This window comes from Lutra lutra, chromosome 10 (assembly GCF_902655055.1).
Source record: "Lutra lutra chromosome 10, mLutLut1.2, whole genome shotgun sequence".
In the NCBI taxonomy this organism is placed as follows: Eukaryota; Metazoa; Chordata; class Mammalia; order Carnivora; family Mustelidae; genus Lutra; species Lutra lutra.
The window spans coordinates 87,397,612-87,423,566 of NC_062287.1; the positions used below are offsets into that span (position 1 = coordinate 87,397,612).

At 37.7% G+C, this 25,955-nt stretch overlaps 1 protein-coding gene across 2 annotated transcripts in view; it reads left to right on the top strand.

Annotated features, from left to right (window-relative positions):
• Positions 1 to 25,955, top strand: part of PDHX (pyruvate dehydrogenase complex component X) — a 68,637-nt gene that overhangs the window by 4,798 nt on the left and 37,884 nt on the right. For both annotated transcript variants that reach the window (XM_047691323.1, XM_047691322.1), the window contains exons 2-3: positions 13,012 to 13,092; positions 25,434 to 25,534. In XM_047691323.1, coding sequence (XP_047547279.1) covers positions 13,032 to 13,092; positions 25,434 to 25,534 — 162 coding nt within the window. In that variant the 5' untranslated portion in view covers positions 13,012 to 13,031. The remainder of the gene's footprint in view (positions 1 to 13,011; positions 13,093 to 25,433; positions 25,535 to 25,955) is intronic.

A 25,955-nucleotide genomic window follows, 5' to 3' on the forward strand; every position in this document is an offset into this window, starting at 1 on the left:
TGTGCTCTGGGGATAGAATGATTTCAGCCCAGCTCTGCCTGACACCAAAGCCTGTTTCCGTAACCACAGCCTACCTCAGTGTCTGCGGTGGCTTGGCCTTAGCCATCAGCAGAGCAGTGCCTGCGCGCTGAAGCTGTGTTTACCAGGTATGTATTCTGTGTGAACACCTGTCCTTTTTTTTTTTTTTAAATAAAATAAAGAGACATATTTTAGTAATAGCTACACTGTGAAATAGTATTTCAGCAATAGTCCTGATAATCATAGAGTTTAACAGTTACAAGTCTAGACTGTATATAAAGGGTGGCAGAACCATTTAAGAGAGTTAAGAGTGTATGTTAATATCCTCCCATTTCTAAGTTTCTAATTGATAATTGATGTACAGTTGATCCTTGAACAACATGGGGATTAGAGGCATTGACCCCCCCCATACAGTTGAAAATCCATGTATAATTTTTGACTGCCCCAACTTAAGTACTAATAGCCCACTGTTGACAAAAGCCTTACCAATAACATAAACAGTGGATGAACACATATTTTGTGTGTTATATGTATTATATACTATATTCTTATATACCTAACTTTTTCTTCACATGTTTTGGTATTTGGGCACCTGGGTGGCTCAGTTGGTTAAGTGACTGCCTTCGGATCAGATCGTGATCCTGGAGACCAGAGACTGAGTCCTACATCAGGCTCCCTGCTCAGCAGGGAGTCTGCTTCTCCCGCTGACCTCTCTCCTCTCATGCTCTCTCTCTCATTCTCTCTCTCTCTCTCTCTCTCAAATAAATAAAATATTTTTAAAAACATGTTTTGGTATTTCTATCTACATGATTCATCTGTGTGATTTTTCAAATTTTTGCAAATCTCCAAAAAATTTCCCAGTACACTTACTTTTTAAAAACCTGTGTATAGGGGCACCTGGGTGGCTCAGTGGGTTAAGCCCCTGCCTTCGGCTCAGGTCATGATCCCAGGTCCTGGGTTTGAGCCCCGCATCGGGCTTTCTGCTCAGCAGGGAGCCTGCTTCCTCCTCTCTCTCTGCCTGCCTCTCTGCCTACTTGTGATTTCTCTCTGTCAAATAAATAAATAAAATCTTTAAAAAATAAATAAATAAATAAATAAAAAATAAAAAAACCTGTGTATAAGTGGGCCTACAGAGTTCAAACTCAAGGGTTTCCTGTACTCTGTTCAAGGGTCACCTGTACTCTTAAGTGTTTCTTTTTGTCTCTGGCTTCATTTCATTTGCCTTTTACAGTAAAATGCATAAATGCCCAAACTTACACATGTGTTCCTTTTTTTGCGAGACTCGTGTGAGTGGTGATTTCTTTTGTCCCGTTCCAAGATTGCAAAATAAATAGATTCATGTAGAATTTTAATTTTATAATTTAATTGCAAGACCAGTGTTGCAAGCTGAAACCGCTTGTGTGGCATTTGGTTTTTCCTGCTCAGAGGAGGTAGTTCTGCAGCCACGGACTGACTACGTACAGTTCAGGCCATCTTCCTTACAGATACACCATTGGATACTACGTGTATGAAAGAATCAGCAAAGCCCTTAAACAAAATGGGGGCAATGGTGATTTGATTTAATTTAATTTAATTTAATTTAATTTTATTTTTATACTTGGTAGGCAGTACATTTACTCCAGCTAGTGATCTACTCAATACTTTGCTGCAATCAAGGGCATTCTTGTATTACATGAAAAATTTTAGGGGAGAATTAAGGTTGACGTATTTATAATTCAGGAGAGCTTCCTTGGGAATCTCCTAGTCTTGGTTTTTAGAGGGGTGCAAATCTATTTGAAAAATGATAAAGCTCTACCACTTTTTGAGACAAATGTGTACATTCAAAGTTTTCTGTGTGATTCCTGGAAGCCCATGGATCTCCCTGTAATTTATCTATAAACACTACCTAGTCTCCAGCCTATTTCCATAAACAAGTCTGTCATTTCCTGTAGAGAATGGTGCTACTTTGCAAGGATATTTACCCTCTCGGAGAACAAGAAATATATGTTTTTTATAGGGATTCCCATTATAAACAAATGGCTAGAGAATACCTTTATGGAAAGCGAGTAATTTGGAAATCTTGATTCATACTATTCAAATGGGGTGACCTTCCCTGTGTTTTGAAATTTTTCTCATTACTTGAGTGCCAGCCTCCTAAATCTTTATGTAGGGTCCCGGCAGGGAATAGATAGCAATCTAAAAATGGCTGATTTGAGGAGAGTTTACTAAGTGATTCTGTGAATTCAGGGTTTAGAGATGGTGCTATACTAAGGGGCTGTTTAAAGCGAGATGCTCTCCCCACTCCTTAGCATGGAGAGGCTTGGGGAGAGAGCAGTTGCCAGACTAGAAAAGATGGAGCCTGAGGGGAGGATCCCTGAGGGGAGGATCTGTGGTGGATGTGCAGTCCTTAAGTTAAAGGATCCAACCAGCCCACGTGACCCCGTAGGGAGGGAGCTGGGGAAATAAATACCCTGACCTTGCTCTCCTTTCTCCCTTCATCTCCTGCTTATGCTGCCCATTGGCTGAACCCAGGCGGAAGCCTGCACCCAAGGAAGCCTAATGAAACGCAATGGTATGGGCAAAGCTGACGAGTAGATCTAGAGGGGCGAATGGGAGATCTCTCCTGTGCCCTCCTGACTGACCCCTGTCAGTCATTACACTTTACACTTCAGGTGAACACTGAGACTACCAGGTACTGTATTGTTTATAAATATGATGGTTCTCATGCTACGAGGGAGGAAAAGAACAAGTATAGTTGTTAGACTTGGAAGAAGCCAAGTGCAGTTTCCCTGGATTGTGGCGCAAGACCAGGGCCAGGCACAAGGGGGTAAGCACAGGGTCTATATAACTGACCTGATGTTCCTATTTTTCTATAGGCATTTGAACAGCTGAATAGAAACCAAATCTATGTAGTTTATAGGGCTCTTGGGGGCACTTTTTATATGAAGAAAGATTTTCTTTTTGGAGCTATGGCATCTAATTTTCATTTTTGTTATTTCACTTGTACTCATGATTAGAGTCATCCCTGACTCCTGACTTTCGTATGGCACATCCAGTCTATCAGAAATTCCTGTTGGCTCTAGCTTTTGTATGTAATCTGGCCACTCCTCTCCAGCTAGCCTGGTCCAGGCTACCACTACCTCTACTCTGAATTACTGCAGGAGTGTCCCAGGACATAGCCCTACCATCACTCTTGGTCCAGTACAGACTGTTCTCCATACAGCTTTGTGGGCTGCTTCCTTTCCCTCTTTCTTTCTTTCTTTCTTTCTTTCTTTCTTTCTTTCTTTCTTTTCTTAGAGGTTTTATTTATTTATTTGACAGAAGAGAGCACAAGAAGGCAGAGCTGCAGAGAGAGTGGGAGAAGCAGGCTCCCCACTGAGCAGGGAACCCAGTGTGGGGCTCCATCCTGGGACCCTGGGATCATGTCCTGAGCTGAAGGCAGATGCTTAACTGACTGAGCCACCCAGGTGCCCCCAACCTTTTTTCAAAGTAGGCTTCACGCTGGGCCTACTCATGACCTGAGAACTCATGACCCTAAGTTCAAAATCTGAGCTGAGATCAAGAGTTGGATGCTTAACCAGCTGAGCCACCTAGGCGCCCCCAGAGTTCTTTTAAATTATAAATCAGATCATGTCAGTTCTCTGCTGAAAACCTCCAGCACTTCTCTTTAAACTCAGAATGAGGTCTAAAGTCCTGACTCTGGTATACAAGGCCCTATCTTCAGAAATGCCTCTCATTTCTTTCTACCACTGCTAGAACGAAGGCCAAACATTTGGAAGATCTAATGGAAGATTCTGGGTGCCTTTTCAGTGTCACGTCAAATGGTCTAAATGGATAAAGGAGAATAGGTAACAAATTCACGGGTAGCCTCACTTTGTACTTAAAATTCTATTATTTTAAATTTTCTGCAACATTTGTAGTTGCTACCATCTCCAAGCATATGCAGTTTTATTTTTTTTCTGTAAATGATACAAATTTGTGAACATAAGCCGTTTATGTGGAACTGTAACCAAGCTGTTTTTAACTGTGGCTATTGCTCTTGCTCAGAATTTTTTTTCAGGGTTTTCCATTGCTGTTTAAATAACATCAAACCCATTAATGAGGTATTAAAGTTAAGTTACAATAGTACTCTAAGGTACTGTAGACAACCATAAGGTAATAGTCCCAACATACTTTTTTAATTCACATGCTTATTTTTCATTTTCATTATATTTTGCACTCCAGCCAAACTAAGCTGTAATTCCCACCTTCTTTGCAAATGATGTTCCCCTCATCTGAAATATCTGCTCATTCCCTCACCTTTTCTTCTTTGCCTGGCATACATTTTTTTTAAGTTAAAAAAATTGTAGTAAAAATACATAAAATTCACCATTTTAATTATTTTTATGCATTCAGTTCCATGGCATTAAGTACATCTACATTGTTGTGAAACCATCACCACCATCCATGTCTAGAACCCTCTCATCATCCCAAACTGAAAACCCGTGTTCCTTGATACATCCTCTTTCCCCTCTCTCCCCAACCCCAAGTGACCACCATTCTACTTTCTGTCACTGTGAGTTTGCCTGTTCTGAGTATCTCCCAAGGGCAGAATCCTACAACATTGGTCTTTTTGTGTTTTGCTTATTTCACTTAGCATAATGGCTCAGGTTTCGTCTGTTTCCTTGCAGGTATTCAAATTTCATTCCTTTTTAAGGCTGAGTCATGTTTTAGTGTATGTCTCTACCACATTTTGTTTATCCATTCGTCTGTTGTGGACGCTGGGGTTGCTTCCACCTTTTGGCTAATGCGAATGATGCTGCTATAAACATGGGTGTACAGATATGTTCCAGCTCCTGCTTTCCCTTCTTTCGGGTATATACCCAGACATAGGAGGCCTGGATGAATTGGTAATTGTGTGTTTAATTCTTTGAGGAATCATTTTATTTTTCCCTAGCAGCCACACCATTTTACTTTCCCACGAGCAATGCACAACGATTCCAATTTCCTCATCTTGCCAACACTTGTTTTCTCGGTTTTTGATAATAGCCTTTCTAATGCATATGAAGTGAAGTGGTACTAGATCCTCTAGTACTTATGTATATGTATCTTGGCTGCCCAATTAAACCATAATCCTTTTGAGGTCAAGATTCTGGTCTTGTGTTGGTCCAGGGCCAGGATAACAGGAGCTCAAGAGGCACTTACTAAGGGCCTAATTGGCTCATTAGCTTTTGGTAGAGAATGTTATGGGCAGCACCACTGAAAATAAAACATTTGCTGATGATTTTAATGAGAGTTTGGTTTTCAGATGTGCACTTCAGTTAAAATAGAGGTCAAGAATTAGTAGACTGTAACTGTGAGAACAAAGGCCAGATTAGGTAAAGGAGAGAGTAGAAAGGAAACCTTCACCTTTAGGCCGGGGATATGAAAGGAACTGTGATTCCATCTTCTATTACTTGAGGAAGGAGGAGTAAGGCAGGATATTGTGATACATCTAGCCAATTCTGGATGTCTGCAGAGTCCTCCCTGTTAACCATTTCTGTGCTACCTATTAGTAATAAATAGCGAATGTTTTTGAGACTGACTGACTTTTCGCCCCACTGTAAAGACTTTGTATGTGTTAATCTCCTTTAATCCTTATAAAGTCTGTATTTTACAGAAGAGGTGACTGAGGCACAGAGTGGTTGAGTGACTTGTAAGTAGTGGATCTGTAATTGAACCTAGGCAGTTTGGTTCCAGTGCCTGTTCTCTGAATCACCGCAGTATGCTGCTGCTTACTAGGATTTTTATAAAATTAATGAACCATTTTATTAAATAATAAAATATTTACCTTAACACAGTAATAGATGCGTATAGTTTAGTACATAGTACTTAGTTTAGTACTTAGTACTCAAAGAGTACTAAGAGGTTTATAGCAATACAGTGGATCTCTCCCTACTTCTTTCTAATAAGCACTGATAATGCTTATTATCAGTGCTTCCCCATCTTCCTTATAAGCTCCAAGTTTCGTCTCTTAGCTTCGTTCCAGCGTTTGCTCATCTCCCTATTTCTGTTTTACATATTATCTTTGGATGAGTGCTGGACAGGGCCATCCCCTAGGCTTTTGTCCCACCAATGTAATTATTTTTGCAATTCTTGGTTAAATCCATATTCAGTATTTACACCCAATAAATGTTATACACAACTCCATATTGTCCCAAATTATGATTGTTACCTTTCTGACTTTTTTCTTTCCCTGACATTATTGCCTTTTAAATTTTTACTCTAGTTTCCTCTGTCACTATTGCTGATTCATCCCACGCCATCTAATAGCTTCTCAGGCCGACTTTATTGTCAGTCATATCAGATAATTTCTCAGTTAATTTATTTTTTGCAGTTTCTGCATGCCTCCAGATGTGTAAGTTGAACCTCCATTCTAAAAGTCTTTTACCTTCTTCAGAGAAACAGTCTCCAGTGTCCCAGTGTTCTGTTGAAGGAGGGTGAGCTGTTACCTAGCACTGGACTGCAGGAGGGGATCGAGGGGATCCACGTATCCGCATCTCAAATAGCATTTACCCAAACACCCACCCCCATTCCCCAGCTCCAAAGATCCTCAGGACTGCCAGTTCCTGGGCCTTTGGGGGATTCTGTTGTATGAACAGGTGATTAGCCTGGCTTTCCTCACTTCTGGCTTAGGATTCAGCTTTCTAGACTCTCTTCAGTCAGTTATTACTCATCCATTTACTTTCCTACTTCCAAAGTTGTGTGCTGTTATTCCTTCCTTTCTCTCTGTCCTTGTAGGTTTGTATCTAAAAATAACAAAACAAAACTACCTTTTTTTTTTCTTTACTTAGGTTAGATTAGTATTGGGCAGGGAGTAAGATTGAATAAACTTAATGGGAGAAAACTGCTAAAATGTAGATTATAAGAAACAAAAGAAATAAAAAACGCTTATGTAGTATCACCAACCAGAGAACCACTTCTGCCATTTTGGAGTATATCCTTTCAGTCTGTGTGTGTGTGTACAAGCTAAGCAGGTAGGAAATGGGTTATGCCATACATAGTGTTTGCGGGCCATCTTTTACCATGGCAAGACCTGTAAATGCTATTTTTACAAGTTATTCGTGCATCTTCTGTTGTCCTTTGGCCTTTTCAGTTTATTCTTACACTGGTAGTACACCAAAATCACTGTTTGAATAAAGATGATATAGGACAAGCACTCATTTTTTAAAAAATTTGCTTTAGCCTCCTTTATTCAAAGCTCAGTGTTAATACTGTTTTGTGCCCTGGTGTTGATTTTTAAATTACCTGTACTTCTTCATTGTGCTTTATTTCATCCAGCCTACAGATGGCAGAATTGTCTTATTTTTAACAGATATTTTAAAGGCTAATTATATTTAATGAGTTCCTGCATTGGAAAGAGAGGTGATTAAATGGGCAGCATCTCTCCCTATTAGAGAAGAAGCAAATTAATGTGAAGAACAGGGAGGCACACTAAGAAAGTATTGGATAATTTACTTCTTCACTTGGTCTATCTTCACGATTTTTTATGTATTTGCATAATGGTACTATAAATGGACTAGAGCCTGATGCTGAAGCATTATCATATGTAAACTGCTATTTTTCCTTAATTTCCTTAGGCACAGTAATGGAACTCAGATCTGCTTCATATTAACCACAAAGCAATTTGGTCTGCTTTTATATTTTAAGAGTTTGCATATATTGTTGTTGTTGTTGTTTTAATCTGGAGATCTCTTTGAAGTGATGTATAGAACATTAGTTTAAAGGTTTGATATAATCAATTTTATGTGAAGTATGAGTGTTTTGTTCTTAGCATAAAAGAAGTTCTTTAGGGAACAAGAAGTAGAATTAGATTAGTATACCATATTTAAAGTTGAAGACAGAATTATTCTGCAGAAAGATTAGAAGAGCAGATTTGAGGATATGCAGGAATTGCTTAGAGAAGCTTATAAAATTCAGTGATTGGTAGATTGCTTGTGTGCTTGATAGGACAAGTAAAACAACAATACACTAAGCAAAAAATTTTAATTTATTGTGTCATTCTGTCGAAGGAAAAAAAAGATTAGGACAGTTCTAGTGATTTTTGAGACTCTACTTTTAAAAATCATTATATTTTAAATATAACTGGAAATGTACATTGCTGTAGTCATCTTAAAACTTTCTACATATGTTTTTAACTGCAGAAGTACAGACTTTATAAGCGATTAGCTATAATTTGTTAGTTTGCTAGAAAGGAGTAAAAGGCTAAGACTAAAATAACTACCAAGGAGTTAAATATTTGGGTGTATTTTTGAGTATTAGTTGAAATAACTGGTATTACCCGTGGAGAAGAAAACACATTTCCTTTATTCTTATTCATAGTTGTGCCCAGTTACTCGTAGGAAATATAGTTGGTGCTCATTTCAAGGCCTCCTCAACTTGATGGGAAGAAGGTAGTGGGATGCACTGCTTACTGGAATGAAAAGGGAAGCTATATTTAGTTTCTCTAATGAAATTAAAAATATTAAGTATAGGCCAAAATTCCAAGAAGTCTAGAAAAAAGCCCAAACTATCTGAATAGAATTGACAACAGCCATAAAGGGCAGATATTAATAATGTGCAGCCTGTGATTCAAAGCTGATGTGCTTGTATACTTATTTTCCACCGGAAAAATACATTTGGAAAAGACATATATAATGTTCCAGTCAAAAGAGAATATACTAGAATGAAATATGTACCATTATGAGTAAATTGATGTTTATGTTTTGAAGTGATTTTCTGGTATGAAGGGTAGATTGGCTGGATTAATCAGAAAATACATTGCACGTTTTATTTCTGTAGTAAGCTAGTGTAATCAGTCAGGAGGTACTACCAAATAAGAGAGATGTCCAAAATGTCTTTCTTTGGTTTTTGTCACCTTCATTTCAGAGTCTGGATAGTGATCTATTACAGAATTTTTCTATTTTACAGTCATTATTCAGAGAAGCAATTTCAATTCATCCTTGAAGGGTGGCTGCATGAAGAATGATTTTGTTCTTTTTATTTTTAAAGTATGAAAATTTTTGAGTCTGTGATGTGGTAATTTGGAAAATAATACTTAATAAATCAAAAGTTTCATAATATAGTCCTTAATGTCAGGAATAATGGAAATGTGAATGTCTCATAGGTGAGAGATTATAATAAGAGATAGAATCATAAAATAAATACGAATTCTATCTTGGCAACTGGAACCGAGCGAGATTTTGTTTTGGAAACTTGATTTAGTGTTTGTCAGAATTTGGAATCTGGACGTAGAATCACTGAAGTCCATTTATTTTGTTGCTTTGAAATGGAACTCTATTTGATATAAATTTCATATGTATGTGATTATGAAATAGTCTGTCTCATAATACCAGCCTTGAACTTTTTGAAGGAAGCAATATATTGGGCCTTTTTTGGAAGCTGTGTTTTTCAAGAAGAGGCTGACCTCTTACCATGGTGCTATTAGAAGGTAAATTTTTTTTTTTTTTAGAAGGTAAATTTTTTATTTGCTTTTTTTTTTTTTAAACCCCATTTGTCACTGTGAACTTAAAAAAATTAAAACTGGAGGCTTAGACTCGCCAAACATTTTGAAGGCAACTGTTTTTATTTGTTTTCTACATCAAGCCATGAGAAAATGAAAGAGGCACGTGCAATGTAATATAAGGGATAAGAAAGCTTATTTTATTGTTTTTAAATAGGATTAGTTTATCAGCTTCGAGCACTTGGAATTAAGCATAGGCTTGTTACAGTTTGGATTTGGAGATGTACCACTAAGGTTGTTTGCCTTAACATTTGCTAATGTTAAGTTTGCCTTGTGTGTGTTGTGTTTTCTCTAAGTGCATGTCCCTGAATTCTAATTCACTTAAAAATCTGGTACTCTGGTGTGTCCTATAGACGGCACTGCGCTAAGGTCGGGTGTAGTAGTTTGCATTCTTTTCCACCCATTCAGTATCTTAATGTGTCTATTTTAGTCCACAAGGACTTATTTTACTAAAGAAAAAAATGTGTAGATGTTTTTAAGCTGTATTACATTCGTGGTTTGAATCTTAACTAGACGGAGCAGGGAAATTAAATGAAACTGTGGCGGTAAAAGTTTTAGAGAGATGTAGTACACAGGAGTTGATGACCCGTGTTTGCCAGTCTCTTCTGTGATAAATGTGTTTTAACAATAAATCACATTTTAATAATAAATACATGTGTTAATAATAATACATTAGTAATATATAATAAATAAGGATTTATCAGGAATTAGGATAGTCAGTTGTGGCTGTTTTTCCTCCCTTATTTTCAAGATATAATGCACTTAATGATTACCTGCTTTCTTCTACATTCAAAATATTCAGTGTCAGTAGTAAAAATGGTTTTTTGATACAGGAATTTTTTTAAGCCCAAGGTAGGGAAAGGACTTGTTGGGAAATTTGACCGAAGATATGTTCACATGGATTTGAGATGTCTGATTTGCTGTGTTTGGATTTCTGGGTGAGTAGACTATGAATAACCAGCGATTAATTGATGATCTGTGTTTGTAAGGATCATCAATTAATGATGAGAAGTATCTGTGCAGTGTAGTCGAGTATAGCCTTGAGAGTTAGGCAGGAGGAATTTAAATCCCTTAAGCAGTGGTTTGCAGTTGTCTCGTGGATGAAATGGGTGCATTGACTTAGAGTTTAGTTTGGGCCCCACCATGGTTGGGGTATTAGAAGAGTGAAAAATTCTGCTTTTCTGTCCTTCTTTGAGTTTGGTACCTATTGAGAGAGAGGCAGAAAAGTCAGATGGAGATCAAAGTTTCAGTGTGGTGGTTTTATTGGATTAGAGGATGTGACTTCTATCTGTGGCCTTTTGCAAGTTGAGCTTCCCAGTGTAACCCCATATTGAGACTTTGGGCTTTTGTTTGAGGAGTGTTCCTGTGTATAAAGCAAACACAAATACCTGAATTGCTCCTCACACCCAGTAGGGCCTGATGGCCCAAAGAGAGGTAGCCCTGCTATCTGCCTTTGAAAGGCAGGGACAGTTACACCTTGCAAATGAAAGAGTTGAAGGGGAGATGCACGTTCCTTACGGCAGGCAATTCTCTCTCTCTCTCTCTTTTTATTTAAACTTATTTTTTTGAAGATTTTATTTATTTATTTGACAGACAAAGTTCACAAGTGGGCAGAGAGGCAGGCAGAGAGAGAGGAGGAAGCAGGCTCCCCGCTGAGCAGAGAGCCCAACAAGGGGCTTGATCCCAGGACCCTGGGATCATGATCTGAGCCAAAGGCAGAGGCTTTAATCCATTGAGTCACCCAGGTAGCCCGTTTTTTTTTTTTTTTTTTTAAAGATTTAATCTACTTACCTGAGAGAGCAAGAGAGAGTGAGCAAGCTAGAGAGAGCGAGCATGCACAGGTTGGGGGTTAGGGACAGAGGGAGAAGCGGACTCCCCGCTGAGCAGGGATTCCCAGGATCCAGGGATCATGATCTGAGTTGAAGGCTGACACTTTACTGACAGAGGCACCCTGGTGCGTAATTCTTGAGAAAATGAGGAAGAGGCTGAGGCAGGTGTGTATGCTTGGTGGAGAGAGAAGATAGAAGTTTCTCTCCAAATGCTTCCGATATGAAACTCCTTTACCATGAAGCTGTAGGAACTCTGTGCTTGAAGTCACAGTAAATTAGTTCATTTTCCTGAAAGAAATATTTTACCTCCTTTAACATTAGTGTTCAGATCCCTTGTTTTTAACCCTAAAATGTCAATGGAAAAAAAGAAACCCTATCCTGTACTCTTTCACATTTGAAATGTATTAGATGTGCTTTTATAGTGTTTGGCTTTTTTGGGTCAGAGAGTGAATGATCTGAGAGGATAGGTTCTGTGGAAGGTTTCAGGGAATGTAATTTCTTACCAAGGCTACTGCTAGGGGTTGGTATATGCTATTAACTGCTTTATAGGATTTGAATTTTCATATACATGAATATATATTCAATATATTCATATATAGCCATTAATATATATATGAATATATATATTCATATAGGATTATGAATTTAACGTACCAGCTGGGTACTCCTTGAGTATGGTCCTTGACGCTGGATGACTATTGGGAAGCACATCTGGACAAATACAGAAGAGTGTGTCCTTTTTGACATCCAAGGAGAAAGTAGCTTTGTTTCCCTGAGGGGTCACCCTAGGTTGAGTCTACCTTTTTGGATCCCTAATTGAGATGTTGTATGGAACACAGTCTGAGATTAATTTAACCATGCAGGTTCACTTTCCTGGTCCTCTTTGACAAAGAGAATCTTTTCTTTTGAACCTTTGATTCTTGAATAGTGTAATTGTAGAGGAAAATAAAAAATATGGTGAACCTTTGATTCTTGAATAGTGTAATTGTAGAGGAAAATAAAAAATATAATCAGTTTCTTTTTTTTTTAAAGATTTTATTTATTTATTTGACAGATCACAAGTAGACAGAGAGGCAGGCAAAGGGAGAGAGGGAAGCAGGCTTCCTGCTGAGCAGAGAGCCTGATGCAGGGCTCGATCCCAGGACCCTAAGATCGTGACCCGAGCTGAATGCAGTGGCTTTAACCCACTGAGCCACCCAAGCACCCCATAATCAATTTCTTAAAAGTCTAATTTGATTACTTTGTTGTAGGTTGTCAGAACCCTAGTATTTTTTTTTTCTTTCTTTTTTATTTGTCTTTTCCTTTGGTCATTTTACTTGTAAATATTTTTTTATAGTGATGAATGTGAAGGAGGTGAAACATAAATTAGCCTTTTTTTTTTTTTTTAAATCTTGCATGCATCTGGCTTGAAAATATACATGACTGGGGAACTATGAAAAAGGAATTGGAAGTATTCCAATAACAGTTTTATGTTGTTAAGAAAATGACAGCTTTATGTTTCCATACTGTTTACTGGACACTTAGTTTAACCACTTGGGAGTCTTTTAGGTTTTAGAGTATTTTCTTTCTCAAATTGAGTTTGATTTTAGCATATTTGAACTTTTCATTGATGCCTCATGAGGTGCAGTATTTTTTTGTGGCTAATCTTTCCTTTTTCATTTTCAGCTGATCCCATTAAGATACTGATGCCGTCGCTGTCTCCTACAATGGAAGAAGGAAACATTGTGAAATGGCTGAAAAAGGAAGGTGAGCAAGTACACTACGAATACCCCGTGTTATTTCGTTGTTTTGGTTTCTTTTCTAATCCGCTATATTATCCAACACATGAAATAAATCACATCCTCCGCTAGTTATTTTAAGTTTGCTTAAATAAACTTTTCCCATGGTAATGTATAATGTAGGGAATGTTTTCTGGATTCAACCTATTATCTTTTCACAAGCAGAGAATGGTTAAATATTTTGAGACATGTTTTTCTGAATTTTAGTTTTTATACTTAGTTTTTAGTGTCAACATCATAAATTTGTTGATCCCCTTAAGTTAATTTGTGATTTTATGGCAATGCTATCTGTGTGTGTTTGTGTGTGTGTGTGTGTGTGTGTTTCCTGAAGCTAAGCAAATTGATTATAAACTTCATTGGCAAGAACAAATAAGAATAATAGAGAAAACTCTCAAGAGCAGTAGAGGATTCTAGCCCTACTAAATTGTGAAATGTATTACTATGCCTCCATCATACGGAGGGACAAAGGAATGATTAATGTGAAGGCATCTGGAGAAGGAGACTTTGTATTTCTGGTTGATGCTTTCTCCCCACCCACCATCTCTGGTCATTGCCACGTGTGGCAATAGAGTAACCTTCCCCGGTGCAGGTATTTACTGGGACAGCTTCCTTCCGCACTTGATGTAGCTGTGTTTCCCTCTGCTTTACTCATTCTGCAACATGTTTAACTTTTGTGGAGGAAAGAGGTTGTTAGATATGCAGAGAAATGAACCATATGAGCTTGCACAGCCGTTATTATGCTTCAGCTTGAAAAATGATGAAACAAGTGTTAAAAACTGAAAGAGGAAAGCTTAGTATGACATGACTTGGGATGCCTTTTCTGATTCCAGAGACTAGCCCTGGCAAGGACTTGTATGTGACTTGGTGGACACAGATGTTATCCAGGCAAATGCTGGTATTGAGTGGTCCAGTCTAGCACTTATAAAATAACATTGAGAGAGTTTAGGCAGTAGATGAGAATTCAGTCTGACAGTTATCCTGTGATTCCAGGAGATAGAGCCATTCATGGTTTCACTTTTGCCAATGATGACAGATGTGGGGATTGGGAAGAAGGCTACAAGTATTTACTTCTGAACGGTAGCCAAATAAGCTTGAGAGTGTAGGAGGAGGCCTCAGTTCTTTGAGGGAGACTGGGGTGCTAGGTAATGCAGCAAGATAGATTACAAAATGGACCTCACAGCAGGAACTTGGGACTAGAGATTAGACCAATATGGAGGTTAGGAGGTGTGGTACAGTGAGGCTGTGCAGATGGCTATGACTGGTTCTTGCTGTGCTAGATACCACATCTGGTTGGAAACACTACTTAATTCTGTTGCTCAGTGGGGAATGTCTTGATATGTCTCCTTTTCCTTCTATGACTAGCATGTAATTGGAACACACCCAGCAACACAGTAAGTGGTTGATTAGTAGATATATTGGCAGGGGAAGAATAAGCCAAAAGCAGGAAATGTGACAGGGATCTAAGCTTTGGAGATGAGGTACTGTTTGACCTGGCCCTTGTAGGGGTTTTGTTTTTTTTTTTTAAAAAAAAAAAAAAAAAAAAAAAAAAAAAAGGTGTGAAAGGCCATCCTGGGTAATGTTAACATTTTGGCAAAGTGTTGGAAGTGAGATATCATGACATATGTTTTGGCAATAGTAAGTAGTTCAGGCTACATTAAGGGCATAGCGTGTGTGAGGTCATATAGATTATAGGAAGGATATTAAATACTAGTCATCAGTCTGTGAGGGTCTTTATCCTAAAACTAAGATATAGCCACACTCATGGTTATTTTATAGGAAGTGGTTTCTATGTGCTTTCTTGAGCCTTGTTTGTGGCATTACACAGAATGGAGAGGCCCTAACGGCAATCTAGTGTCAAGAGCAAACTCTAAGTCATTTAATAGCCCCCTTTTCCCACTCACATTGGAAAGGTCAACCCTGAGGACTTTCAGTCACTATGACCATCTAAGCAATGGGGTAAGGCTTCTGCTCACTACTCAGTAGAAAATTATAAAGCAAATTTCTTAATGGTAGATGGTGCTTAAATACAAGAAAGGGGAATCATCAAATGCTAGCAGCACCCGCAGTGGTGAGTAGGAATAGGAGCCATGTGCCCTGTGGTGGCCGGAAGTGGAAAGAATAAATGAGATTGGGCACAGGTGTTTTTGAGGGAAGAAGGAGAGAGCAGGAGGAGGGGAAATCAAGAAGTTAGGTTTAGGCTTTGATATGGTAAATTTGAGATGCTTATTAGACATTGAAGCCAAGGTATTGAATAGATGATTGGTTGTAGGATTTGAAGTTCATGAGTGAAGACTGACTTAGAGATAGAAATTTGAATGTCATCAGTATTATATGGATGGAATTTAATGCCATATCATAGATAACAGGTGAATTCATTTATTGACTTGAGATCTCTATGGAATAAATGCTTACTCCCTTGAAAATTTGCTTTCATATCCTGCCTCATGAGGCTGTGAGGTCCACATTTATAATACTTGCATTTTCTGGGAACCCACAAGCGGAGGTAAAGTGGTTCTGGGCTGATAATCTTTCTGGATTACCTGGCAGAAGCCATTATTTTGGAAAGACACAGTGTCCAGTCCAAGCCGTATAAGATTACTAGATAAAGTCCCACTTATGAAGAGTTCACAGTCTTTAATTTAATAATATGCATGGAAGCAGTCTTTTAGGATCAAAGGCATGAGGCATAACAAGCAGCAGGTCCAGACCTACAAGAACTTCAGTTAATTAGAATTACTAGATACATAAAACTGTTTGAAATGACTACACATGTAAGAGAAGGAATTGGAAATCTGAAAAGAAAAAAAAAAATCTGAAAGGAGACACTCTCCAAAAAGTTCAAGCAGATTTGAAGAGGACAAACAGAACTTCTAAGAATGAAAAATACTGTCTCTAAAATTAGAAAACAAAAAACTTAAGGTTGGGTTAAAGTGTAACTGAGCAAAGAAGTTCAGAAGTTCAACCTGAGAAAATAAGTTTGCATGCAACCCAGAGATTATGATAAAGCAGTAGAAAATATGAACTAGAAGTTGAGACATGAGGAGTAAAATGAAAATCACCCAGTAATCCAATAGCAGTAATTCTAGGAGGAGAAAAAATTGAATGAGGAAAAGGTAATATTCAAGGCAAAAGTGGCAGAGAATTTTCTAGAATTTGAGGAGGACATAGATCACATAAATGAAAGAGCCAGCACTTCATTAGGAAGTACTCTGAGCAATTGGCTCTGCATGGCTGCTATCTTTTAAAATAATTACCAGTATCTAAGGAAGTTTCACCTTTATAAATAATGTAATCAATTGGAATCTATTTTTAGGTGTCTTTTTCCTGATGAATTACAGAGCTTTGGCTGTTTCCACATTCAGTATGACAGAGTGTTGCTGTCATTACATAATGATTCAGACACAGAACAGCCTTTTAGAGATACTATAAAAAGATTAAATTTTTTCACATTTTGAGGCAAGTAGATAAGAAGGATTCTTTGGACCACATTTATCTTTCAGACTTCCAGCTCACTGGCAACCTGATAACTTATTCACATCCATTAGAATACAGAGAGTATGATGAAGAGCCAGGAGACATATGGTCTCATCATTCTGTTCTTTTTTCCTTTTGATGACAATGTGCTATTTTCACATAGGACAAGCCAGGATATGCTATAAGCCCCTGGAACATGTTTCCCTGAAGGTTGCTCTTCAAATTGTGTTCTGCCAACTGAAGAGAAATGTTCCTTTACTAATATACTATAAATAATTGAGAGTAATCTTAATCTTTGGTCTTTAGTAATTCACCGTCTTCTTTCTTTATGATCTTTTAAGCATACTAATATACTATAAATAATTGAGAGTTATCTTAATCTTTGGTCTTTAGTAATTCACCATCTTACTTTTCATTAACATTTATGTACAGTACACATGTGACTATACGTTTGAGTATGTGTGGGGCTTGATACATTTATGATAACTTGGTTCAGTCATTCTGTATTAAAAACATTTCAGTTCTTGAATCAAACTTTATATATACCATTTTGTCTTATTAGCTGTGTTTTAAAAAAAATTGATCTTGAGATCTTTTTAATGCATGGTCACTGTTATTTGAAACAATAAATTTAGACCTTCAAATGTTAAGAGGATTGATTTTTTTTTTCAAAAAAAAAAAAAAGAATAGTGTTTACCTAATTATAAATCTAGTTTATTTTTAAGGCTAATGATCTGATAGCCTTTAATGGATAGCAGTTCAGCCTTAGAAACTTTTAATGATTTCTTGAAACTTTGAGATCCTTTAATTCACAACTATTATTACTGATGCTTTGAGGGGTGTTGGGAGGGTGTGTGTTTTAAGCTAAGGTGATAAAGGTTCAATGAAAGGAACTTTGGCTTAGGAATCACAGTTTGTCTTTTGGGGTTCCCACTTTGCCATGAAATATCCAGGAGTTGAGCTAGTTAATCTAAGGTAATATTCCTAGCTTTAGAATTCTATGATAACTCAATTTCATTTTGTTTTGTCAGTCTTGGAAATATACAGTAATATGTAAATTTTTCCCATTTTTGTTGATCTAATGAATGTTAACAAAGCAGTTTTCTAATGAATGTTATAACACTTAATTTTAGTCTGGGATTAAGTAAAGAATATGCATTTTAAAATTGGTGGAGAAGATACTTCAAAAGTGATAGGTAACATGTACAATGTCAGAATCTCTTGAAAGGTAAACTGAACTCTAATTCCACATCTTTTTTTATAAGTTTGTTATTTGGAGGGAAAAATGTGCTTCAGATATTTTCAGTTTAATGAGCATGGATATAGCTTATTTTTTCATCAATTGAAATCAAATCTGTTAAAATAACAAAAGGAAGAAAATAGTCGTATGTCTGCCCTTTTGTGAGAGAATATTTGAGGGTATGAAAAACACTGTTTTCTCTCTTGGGGTATTTCAGGGCATACCATGAAATACTGGAAGAAAAGTTGGTGGAGGTAGTCCCACAAAGTACTTCCTTAGTCAAGGTGTCTGGAACATAGCGCGGGCTTCCTCAGTGATGTTGGCTGCTGCTGCTGCCACCCTCAGAGACTGTCATGTTATGTGGACATTCCTCTTGTCATGTGACTGGAAACTGCGACTCTCACATAGCTTTGGTATAAGTCTTTAGACAATATCTCATTATGTGGAGTGTATAATTCTGAAGTAAAACTGCGTTGAAGGAGTTCTTCCCAGTTGAAAGTGTAATCACAAGGTACCATTGGGGAGTCACATGGGTCTCTGAATTCTACTGAAGAAGAGCTCCCATGTCTGTTATTTCTGGGGATTTGTATCCATGTTTGTAGTACTAGAATGGAAAACTGTTGAAACATGTGTTTCATAAATAGCTTCACCATTTTTTTCAGTCTGTTACTATTTTAGCAGCTTTATTGAGGTATAGTTTACATACCATACATTTTGCTCATTTTAAGTGCACAATTCCATGGTTTTTAGTTAGGTAGAAAGAGTTGTGCGACATCACCATCCAGTTTCTCAGAACATTTCTGTCACCTACAAGATCTCGGGTGCCTGACTGCAGTCACTTCTTTCTCCCATCCGTAGTGTGATCTGCTTTCTGGCTCTACAGTTTTTTTGCCTTTCCTGGGCATTTCATGTAATAGACTCCTATAAGGTGTTTTCTTTTGTGACTGGCTTCTTCCGTTTAGCATGATGTTGGGGTTCATCCATGCCATAGCATTTGTCAGCAATGTCTTCCTTTCAGTGTTGAACAGCACTCCTTCTGTGCTCTTCTACATTTATTGTTAATATTGCTATCATGTCAGGATTTTAGAATTGGTGGATGCAGTTACTGATTGCTGCTTTATTTAATAGAACTTTGTATGGCGATGGAAATGTTCTGTGTCTGCCCCATCCCATATAGTGGGTGACCCCTAGCTACCTGTGTGTTGAGCACTTGAAAGGCAACATAATAACATGTAAAGGGTCAGGAGGATGTAAGGGAGGTTGACTTGGCCCAGCCATTTCCTTCTGGTAACTGCTATTCCTGCCTTTAGCTCTCAGGGCAGGGCCTCAGGTAGCCTAGGAGCACAGTTGTCTGGGGTCTTTGGTCATGCAAATAATATTTTGTGTGTGTGCGATGAGGTGAACAGGGTTGACAGACACCGACTAGAGGCCCCTCCTTTGCCTTCCCAGGCTGCTGTAAGCCCGGATTGGGTGGGACGGCCATGGCCTGCTTGTTTGTACTCTTTGGTGACCTTAAGAACTTCTTGAAGCTGGTCTGTCCGATTTTATTATTTTTTTTTACCGTGCTGTCTTGTACAATGTCATTTACATACTCAACTAGTAAGTATTTGTTGTGTAAACCATTGAATTATTTTTCTCAAATCATAGCTGTCATTATGCTTCAGCTTAGTACTGAGAAGAGGTTTTTTTCTTACGGAGATGTGATTTACTTGGTTTTACAGATAAAAGCTAGCTTCTCCCCCCTTACCACAACCATATACACCTTTACACCTTTTGAATAAAGACTTTTATTCTTAATTTTTGGCAGGACAAAATTATTTTGTTAAAGTCACAGGCTGTTATTTACTTCTTAAGCATGACCATTGTGTTTGATCAAGACTATACTTCATACCCAGAATTTAAAAAGAGAAAGGGAAACCTCTGGAACTCCAGGCCTCAGCTCCGGCAGCTGCCCATCTGGACAGAGGATCCAACGATGATGCTGGCTTCGGTGCTGGGGAGCGGCCCCCGGGCGGGCCTCTGCTCTGGCCCCTCCTGGGGCCCGCACTCTCGCTCCGGGCCCGCTCCACCTCGGCTGCTGACATGCGCCACGAGGAGATGGGGCGGGGACACTGCAAAGCTGCCATCTCCTGCAACATGGCAGCTGAGGAGCCGTCTATCACCTCGCATCATCCATGATGTTCTGTTGGCTTCTCGGCCTTCTCCTTTGGACTACAGACTCTTTGTGGACAGAACCACGTCTTCTCGTGTTGATAACCAGTGCTTAGTATGATGCCTTATATACTAATGGGTGTTGGATGATCTGTTTGAAAGGATAGTACGGGATAGGGAGTGAGAATGAGTCCTGGTTCTTAATGGTTCTCAATAACATACCGAATGTTTTTATCTAAAGATGTTGTGGAGTCTTTGAAGATGTATATGAAGAGTTAACCTAACATTTCCAGTTCCATGATCTTTTTTTAACAGATAGGCTTTCAAAACCTTCCTGAAAGAGACATTAAGTAATTTGGTCAAGATTACTTGTACATGTCATAGCGTGGAATCAGACTTGTGTCTGAGTTGGAAAAGTTCCTTGTAACTACTCTGCTCCGCAGCTTTTCTCAATTATAGCACTAACTTGTTAATCAAGGCCAAAACTGAGGATATTTAGAATCATCATGGCTTTTTATTAGTCTCAAAATTTTCTTTTGGTATTTACGTTATGTTCGCTTATTGATAGCTAGTACCTTAGTTTCATAAAATTAGGGATAATGTGCCCTTATATAGTAATGCGATGTTTCAGACTTTGCTGTGGTTTCTGGGGAAAGTTCACTGTGTAAAGGATTGATCCTTCTCTATGTTTCTTTCCATTTTCTCTCTCTTGCCATTCTCATATAGCAGCTACATGTGTGTTAACATGAATTAGGTGTATATACAGTTAAAACACCCTAAAAAGGAAATAGGCTACCTGAGCTATTAACTGTTAGGAGCATGCCGCAAATCAAATGTTAGAACCAAACGAAATATAAATGATAGTTTGGTGTATACTTTATGATGACATGAGGATTTGTGAAATTACTGCAGTTTTTTTTTTCTTCAGGTGTTTTAATCGCAAGCTCATTATGTATGAAACCCTAACTAGAGTCCAGGGTAATGAGGTAGAATGTAAAACACTTAAGATGTATCCTATTCATATTGTGAGGAAGCTCATAGCAAGGTAAACAGAGAAAAACTCAATTGAAAACAGAAAGTAACAGTAGCAACATGACATTTTAGAATGCAATTTGTGATTCATTTCAAATTAATTACAACTGTTGTGGGAGTTCTGGAATAGGAACAAAGTCATCTAGATTGATTGATGGCTGATCTATGGTTTGTTTCTGTGTGTGTGTATGTGTGTGTGTGTGTGTGTTTATATGTTTATCTGTGGTTCTTAAAGGGTGTTTGGAATTTGCAGTAGGTGAGCATAATTGATAAAACATTCTACTGTTTTCTTATGGGGAGAATTTCTAGGTGTCTAGAAGATGTATTTAATTGCTGCCTAGTTCAATTGTTTTTTCCATGGTTACTACAGAATCATAAGAGTATGTTTTTTTTTTTTTCTTTTTGAAATACAATCTGTTTTAACTATGAAAACATCTCTGAAGTGTATAAGATGATATAATCTGCTTTCTCTGTGTGACATACAGGATTCCGTTTGGGTCTGATTTGTGCTTACCTCACCAGCCTAACCTCTCATTGCTTCTCTCAGGTACTATTAGCCAGCTCCTCCAAAGTTTCCTGTTCTCTTTTGCCTCCTGGGCTTTGGGTATGTTGTGCCTTCTGCTTGGATCACTGCTTTACTTGATTGTCTTCTCATCTTTTCAGGCTCAGATTATCTATATGTATAAATAGTATGTATATGATACACATAATTCTGTAAATAAATAAATATTCTTTTTTTAGGAAGCTTTTCACCTTGCAAAAACTAAATTAGATATCCCTCCTGGATGTTCCTATAGCATCCTAACTTGACCTAATCCCACCATAATCTCCAGTTAATTTCACTAGATAGTAAGCAAGCTTGAGGTTAGAATCTTAACCTCCCCCCACCACTGCTGTATCCTCAGTGCCCTACAGAATTTTTTTTAAATTTTATTTATTTATTATTTGACAGACAGAGATCACAAGTAGGCAGAGAGGCAGGCAGAGAGGAGGAAGCAGGCTCCCTGCTGAGCAGAGAGCATGTTGCGGTGCTCGACCCAGGACCGTGGGATCATGACCTGAGCCGAAGGCAGAGGCTTAACCCACTGAGCCACCCAGGCGCCCACCCTAAAGCATTTTTAATAAATATTTTTTGAGTAGAAAAATCTCTTTGGGATTAGGCCAATAATCTCCTTTTAGGTGTTTCATAAATATCATCTAACAGATAATGTTGATTCCTTTAAAATAGTTTATATTGGCAGTTCCAAACTGTTTTAACTGAAGATAATATAACTATCTATGTGACCATCTTGGTATACAGTGTAGTTTCTGTACAGTGAACTTCCTTCCAGAGCATATTTATTGTAATGTTTTAGATTTTTCTTCATGTTCTTTTATTGAGTGTGCCTATGAATACTGCCGTATTAGCTGTTTTGTGGTAGATGTGGGAAGGAGTGTATTTGCATATTACATGTTTTTCTGTACCTATATTTTTATTCTGGTTTTGTTTTAGGTCTGTCTCTGTAAGCCACGTTTATCCAGATTTTATTTTTTTTGTATTCATTTTGGTAATTGCTGCTGCTTTTAGTAGGTTGTTTTAATCTATTTATATTTATTACAATTACTGATACATTTGGACTTATTTCTACAATTTCGGTGTATTTTTAATTTTTTTTCTTTTCCACGTGTCTGTCTTCAGTTGGATGATAGTTTTTATTTCATTTTTCCTCTGCTTTGCGGAATGCTGTAGATTATATTTCTACTTGAGGGTGTACATCATTAAGTATTTTGGATGCATATTTAAGTCTTGGTAATAAAATCTAGAGTTATTTAGCATTTTTCCTGCCTATTTATATCAAAAGTTCTTTGCATGCTTTAACCATCAACTAAACATTTTCTTATCCAGCTCACTGTTTTTAAGAGTTTAAGTTTTACATTTTTTAAACCCTCGGAAATTAGCTTTTAAATGACTCATAGTTACCATTCTATCAGTTTCTGTAGCAACTTGTTTCATGTAGTCCATTGGTCCCCTCCTGTGTCCATTTTTCTTCTTGATGAACTGCATTTTTTAATAGCTCATCAATAGGTGGTATTTCTTAGCCTTTTATGTCTAAAGAACCCTTTCCTTTAGTCTCTCTCTCTCTCTTTTTTTTTTTTTTTAATGAAAGAGAGGATGGGGTAAGGGCAGAGGAGGAGAGAGAGAAAGAGAGAGAGAGAATATTAAGCAGGCTCCACACTCAGAGCAGAGCCTGACACAGGGCTCAATAGCACAGCCCACAACCCTGAGATGATGACCTGCTGAAATCTAGAGTGAGACACATAACTGGCTGAGCCACCCAGGTGCCCCACTTTTCCTTTATTCTTGAATGATGGTTTGGTTGCGTATAACATTCTAGAAAGTTAGTTTTCCTCAGCTTTTTGAAGATATTACTCCATTGTCTTCTGATCTTTATTACAGCTTCTGAGAAGTATGCTCTCTGTCATTTCCATTGACGTAATCTGGCTTAATTTTCCTCTGATAGATTTTAAGGTTGTTTTTATTGTATAGAATTATTGTATGGCATTTCACTGCAGTGTATGTACTGTGGAGTCATACAGTCTAATACTTTTTTTCTGCTTAATTTTTTTAATGAGGTATAAATTTTAGGAAATATGAGCTCAGTTAATTTTTACATGCACGTATAACCAGGTTACCACCACCTAGTCAAGATTCATAATATTGCCAGCAAGCTACAAGGCTCCCAGTGCCCCTTCCTAGTCAATACAGTGTAGTTTAAAATGCTCTAAACTCATTCAGAGCTCTTTCATGTTGAGGATATGTATTTTCTATTGTAGAAAATTCTCAGCAATTATCTTCTCATGTATTGCTTTTCCATTATTCCCTCCAGTCTTCTCTTGGAAAATCCATTAGACAAACATTGCAACCTCAATCTGTGTCTCTTACTGCTTTCTTCTATTTTTAATCTTCTTCTCTGCATGTAGTAAATTCCAGGTAGTTCCTTAATGCTGCCTTCAATTTACTAATTCACTTTATTATGTCCAGTCTAGAATACATCCCATTGATTGTTTCTCTTTATTTCAATGACTGTATTTTTCATTTCCAAGATTTCTAATTAGGTTTTTCCTTCATATATGATGTCATTTTGTTTCGTTTCTGTACATTGTTTTTTATCTCTTGTTCTCGTGATGGATCTTTTACCTTCATTTGTATTTCTGAACATCCTCAGAATACTTACTTAAAAATCTCTGGCAGGTTGCACTGAATGAATTACATCTGAAATAAATTTCTGTTTCCATTATTGGTTTTGTGATTTTCTTTCTTAGCATTAAATTTCTTAAAATGTTTTGGAACTATCTTTCCTTCCTTCCTTCCTTTCTTCCTTCCTTCCTTCCTTCCTTCCTTCCTTTTTCTTTAAAAAGACTTTTTGTTTGTGTTTCAGTGTCTTTCCACCTGCCCCCCACTCTTCCTTTACCCACCCCCAGTCTAGGAATTTTGCTGTTGATACTGGAGGTATCAGTAGATGCAGTAATGGAGCCAGAGAGTGGCTTGGCTCAGATCCTGGTATTGAGGTAGTGTTTTATTCCCTACCTTCCTAGACCTACAGTTCTGATTAAAGTCATAATCCTACACTACAGGTCTTGATTGCCCCCTTTATTGGCTTCTGCTATGAGTAGAAAAACTGACCCACCCCAAGCTTTAAGAGGACATTCTGATCTGCAACCATGTCTGCAGCAAATCACTTTTTGTTTTCTTTATTCCAAAGGAAACCACTGCATTCTCCCTGCTAACCTTTCCCCCTCCCTAGCCCCTCCACCCTCACCTGCTTCTAGATCCAGAAACAGCAAGTCAGGTCTTGCTCAACATTTTTGAGTTTCCATATTGTTTCTGTTGTACAGTAATGTTTCTTATTTGACCTCAGTTGTGTCTTTGACGTCTCTTTTTGTTTAATATGCTTTATTTATTTATGCTCTGCAGTGCCAACAGGGTTTCTGAATTTATGCTACAGTGTTAACCCAGAAGTGGTATTAATTATAAAACTTTTTTCCTCGTGGAATAATAGTCAAAATATATTAAAAAGAAAGGAATAGGTCTGGAATTGATTTGTTTGAAGAGTCTATGCATTCATTGCTATTGTTTCTAAAATGTGACTTCATTTTTAATATCTGTTAATAATCTTTTGTAATTGCTATTTTTATTATAACAAATGTAGTTTATGTCTATTATAGAGCTTTTGGAAAATACAACAAACCATACACACATGCAAACCCACTCACATACAGAGTGAAAATTACTTGTAGTTCTACAGCCCAGAGCTAGCTACCAGATATTTTGGTATTCATTATTCATGTTTTATGCTCTTAGCACACACTCCAGCCCACATAATTAACATTCGTATTTTAAAAAACAAAACAAACCCAGTCTTGTTTTGTAGGTGAAGCTGTGAGTGCTGGAGATGCCTTATGTGAAATAGAGACTGACAAGGCTGTGGTTACCTTAGATGCAAGTGATGATGGCATCTTGGCCAAAATAGTGGTAAGTTTTTATTTTGATTGTCTTCAACGGGATGAAGATCTCTTAAGTGTGAAATTCCTTTTATTTTTACCACTGTATTTATAGTGTTGTATTATCTGTATCTACATAGTATGTTTTTATCATTTTTAATTGTATTTTTTAAATTTATTTTTAAAAATTTTATTTGAGGGAGAGAAAGAGAAAGCACAAGCAGGGGGAGGAGCAGAGGGAGACAGAGAATCTCAAGCAGACTCCATGCAGAGCGTGGAACCCAGCCTGGGGCTTGATCTCACAAACCTGACATTATGACCTGAGCTGAAACCAAAAGTCAGACGCTCAACTGACTGAGGCACCCAGGTGCCCCGTGATTGGCAAATTCTTTAACCTCTCTGTGCCTTTTTCTTCATAATAAAGTAGAGTTAATAATAATATATGCACCATG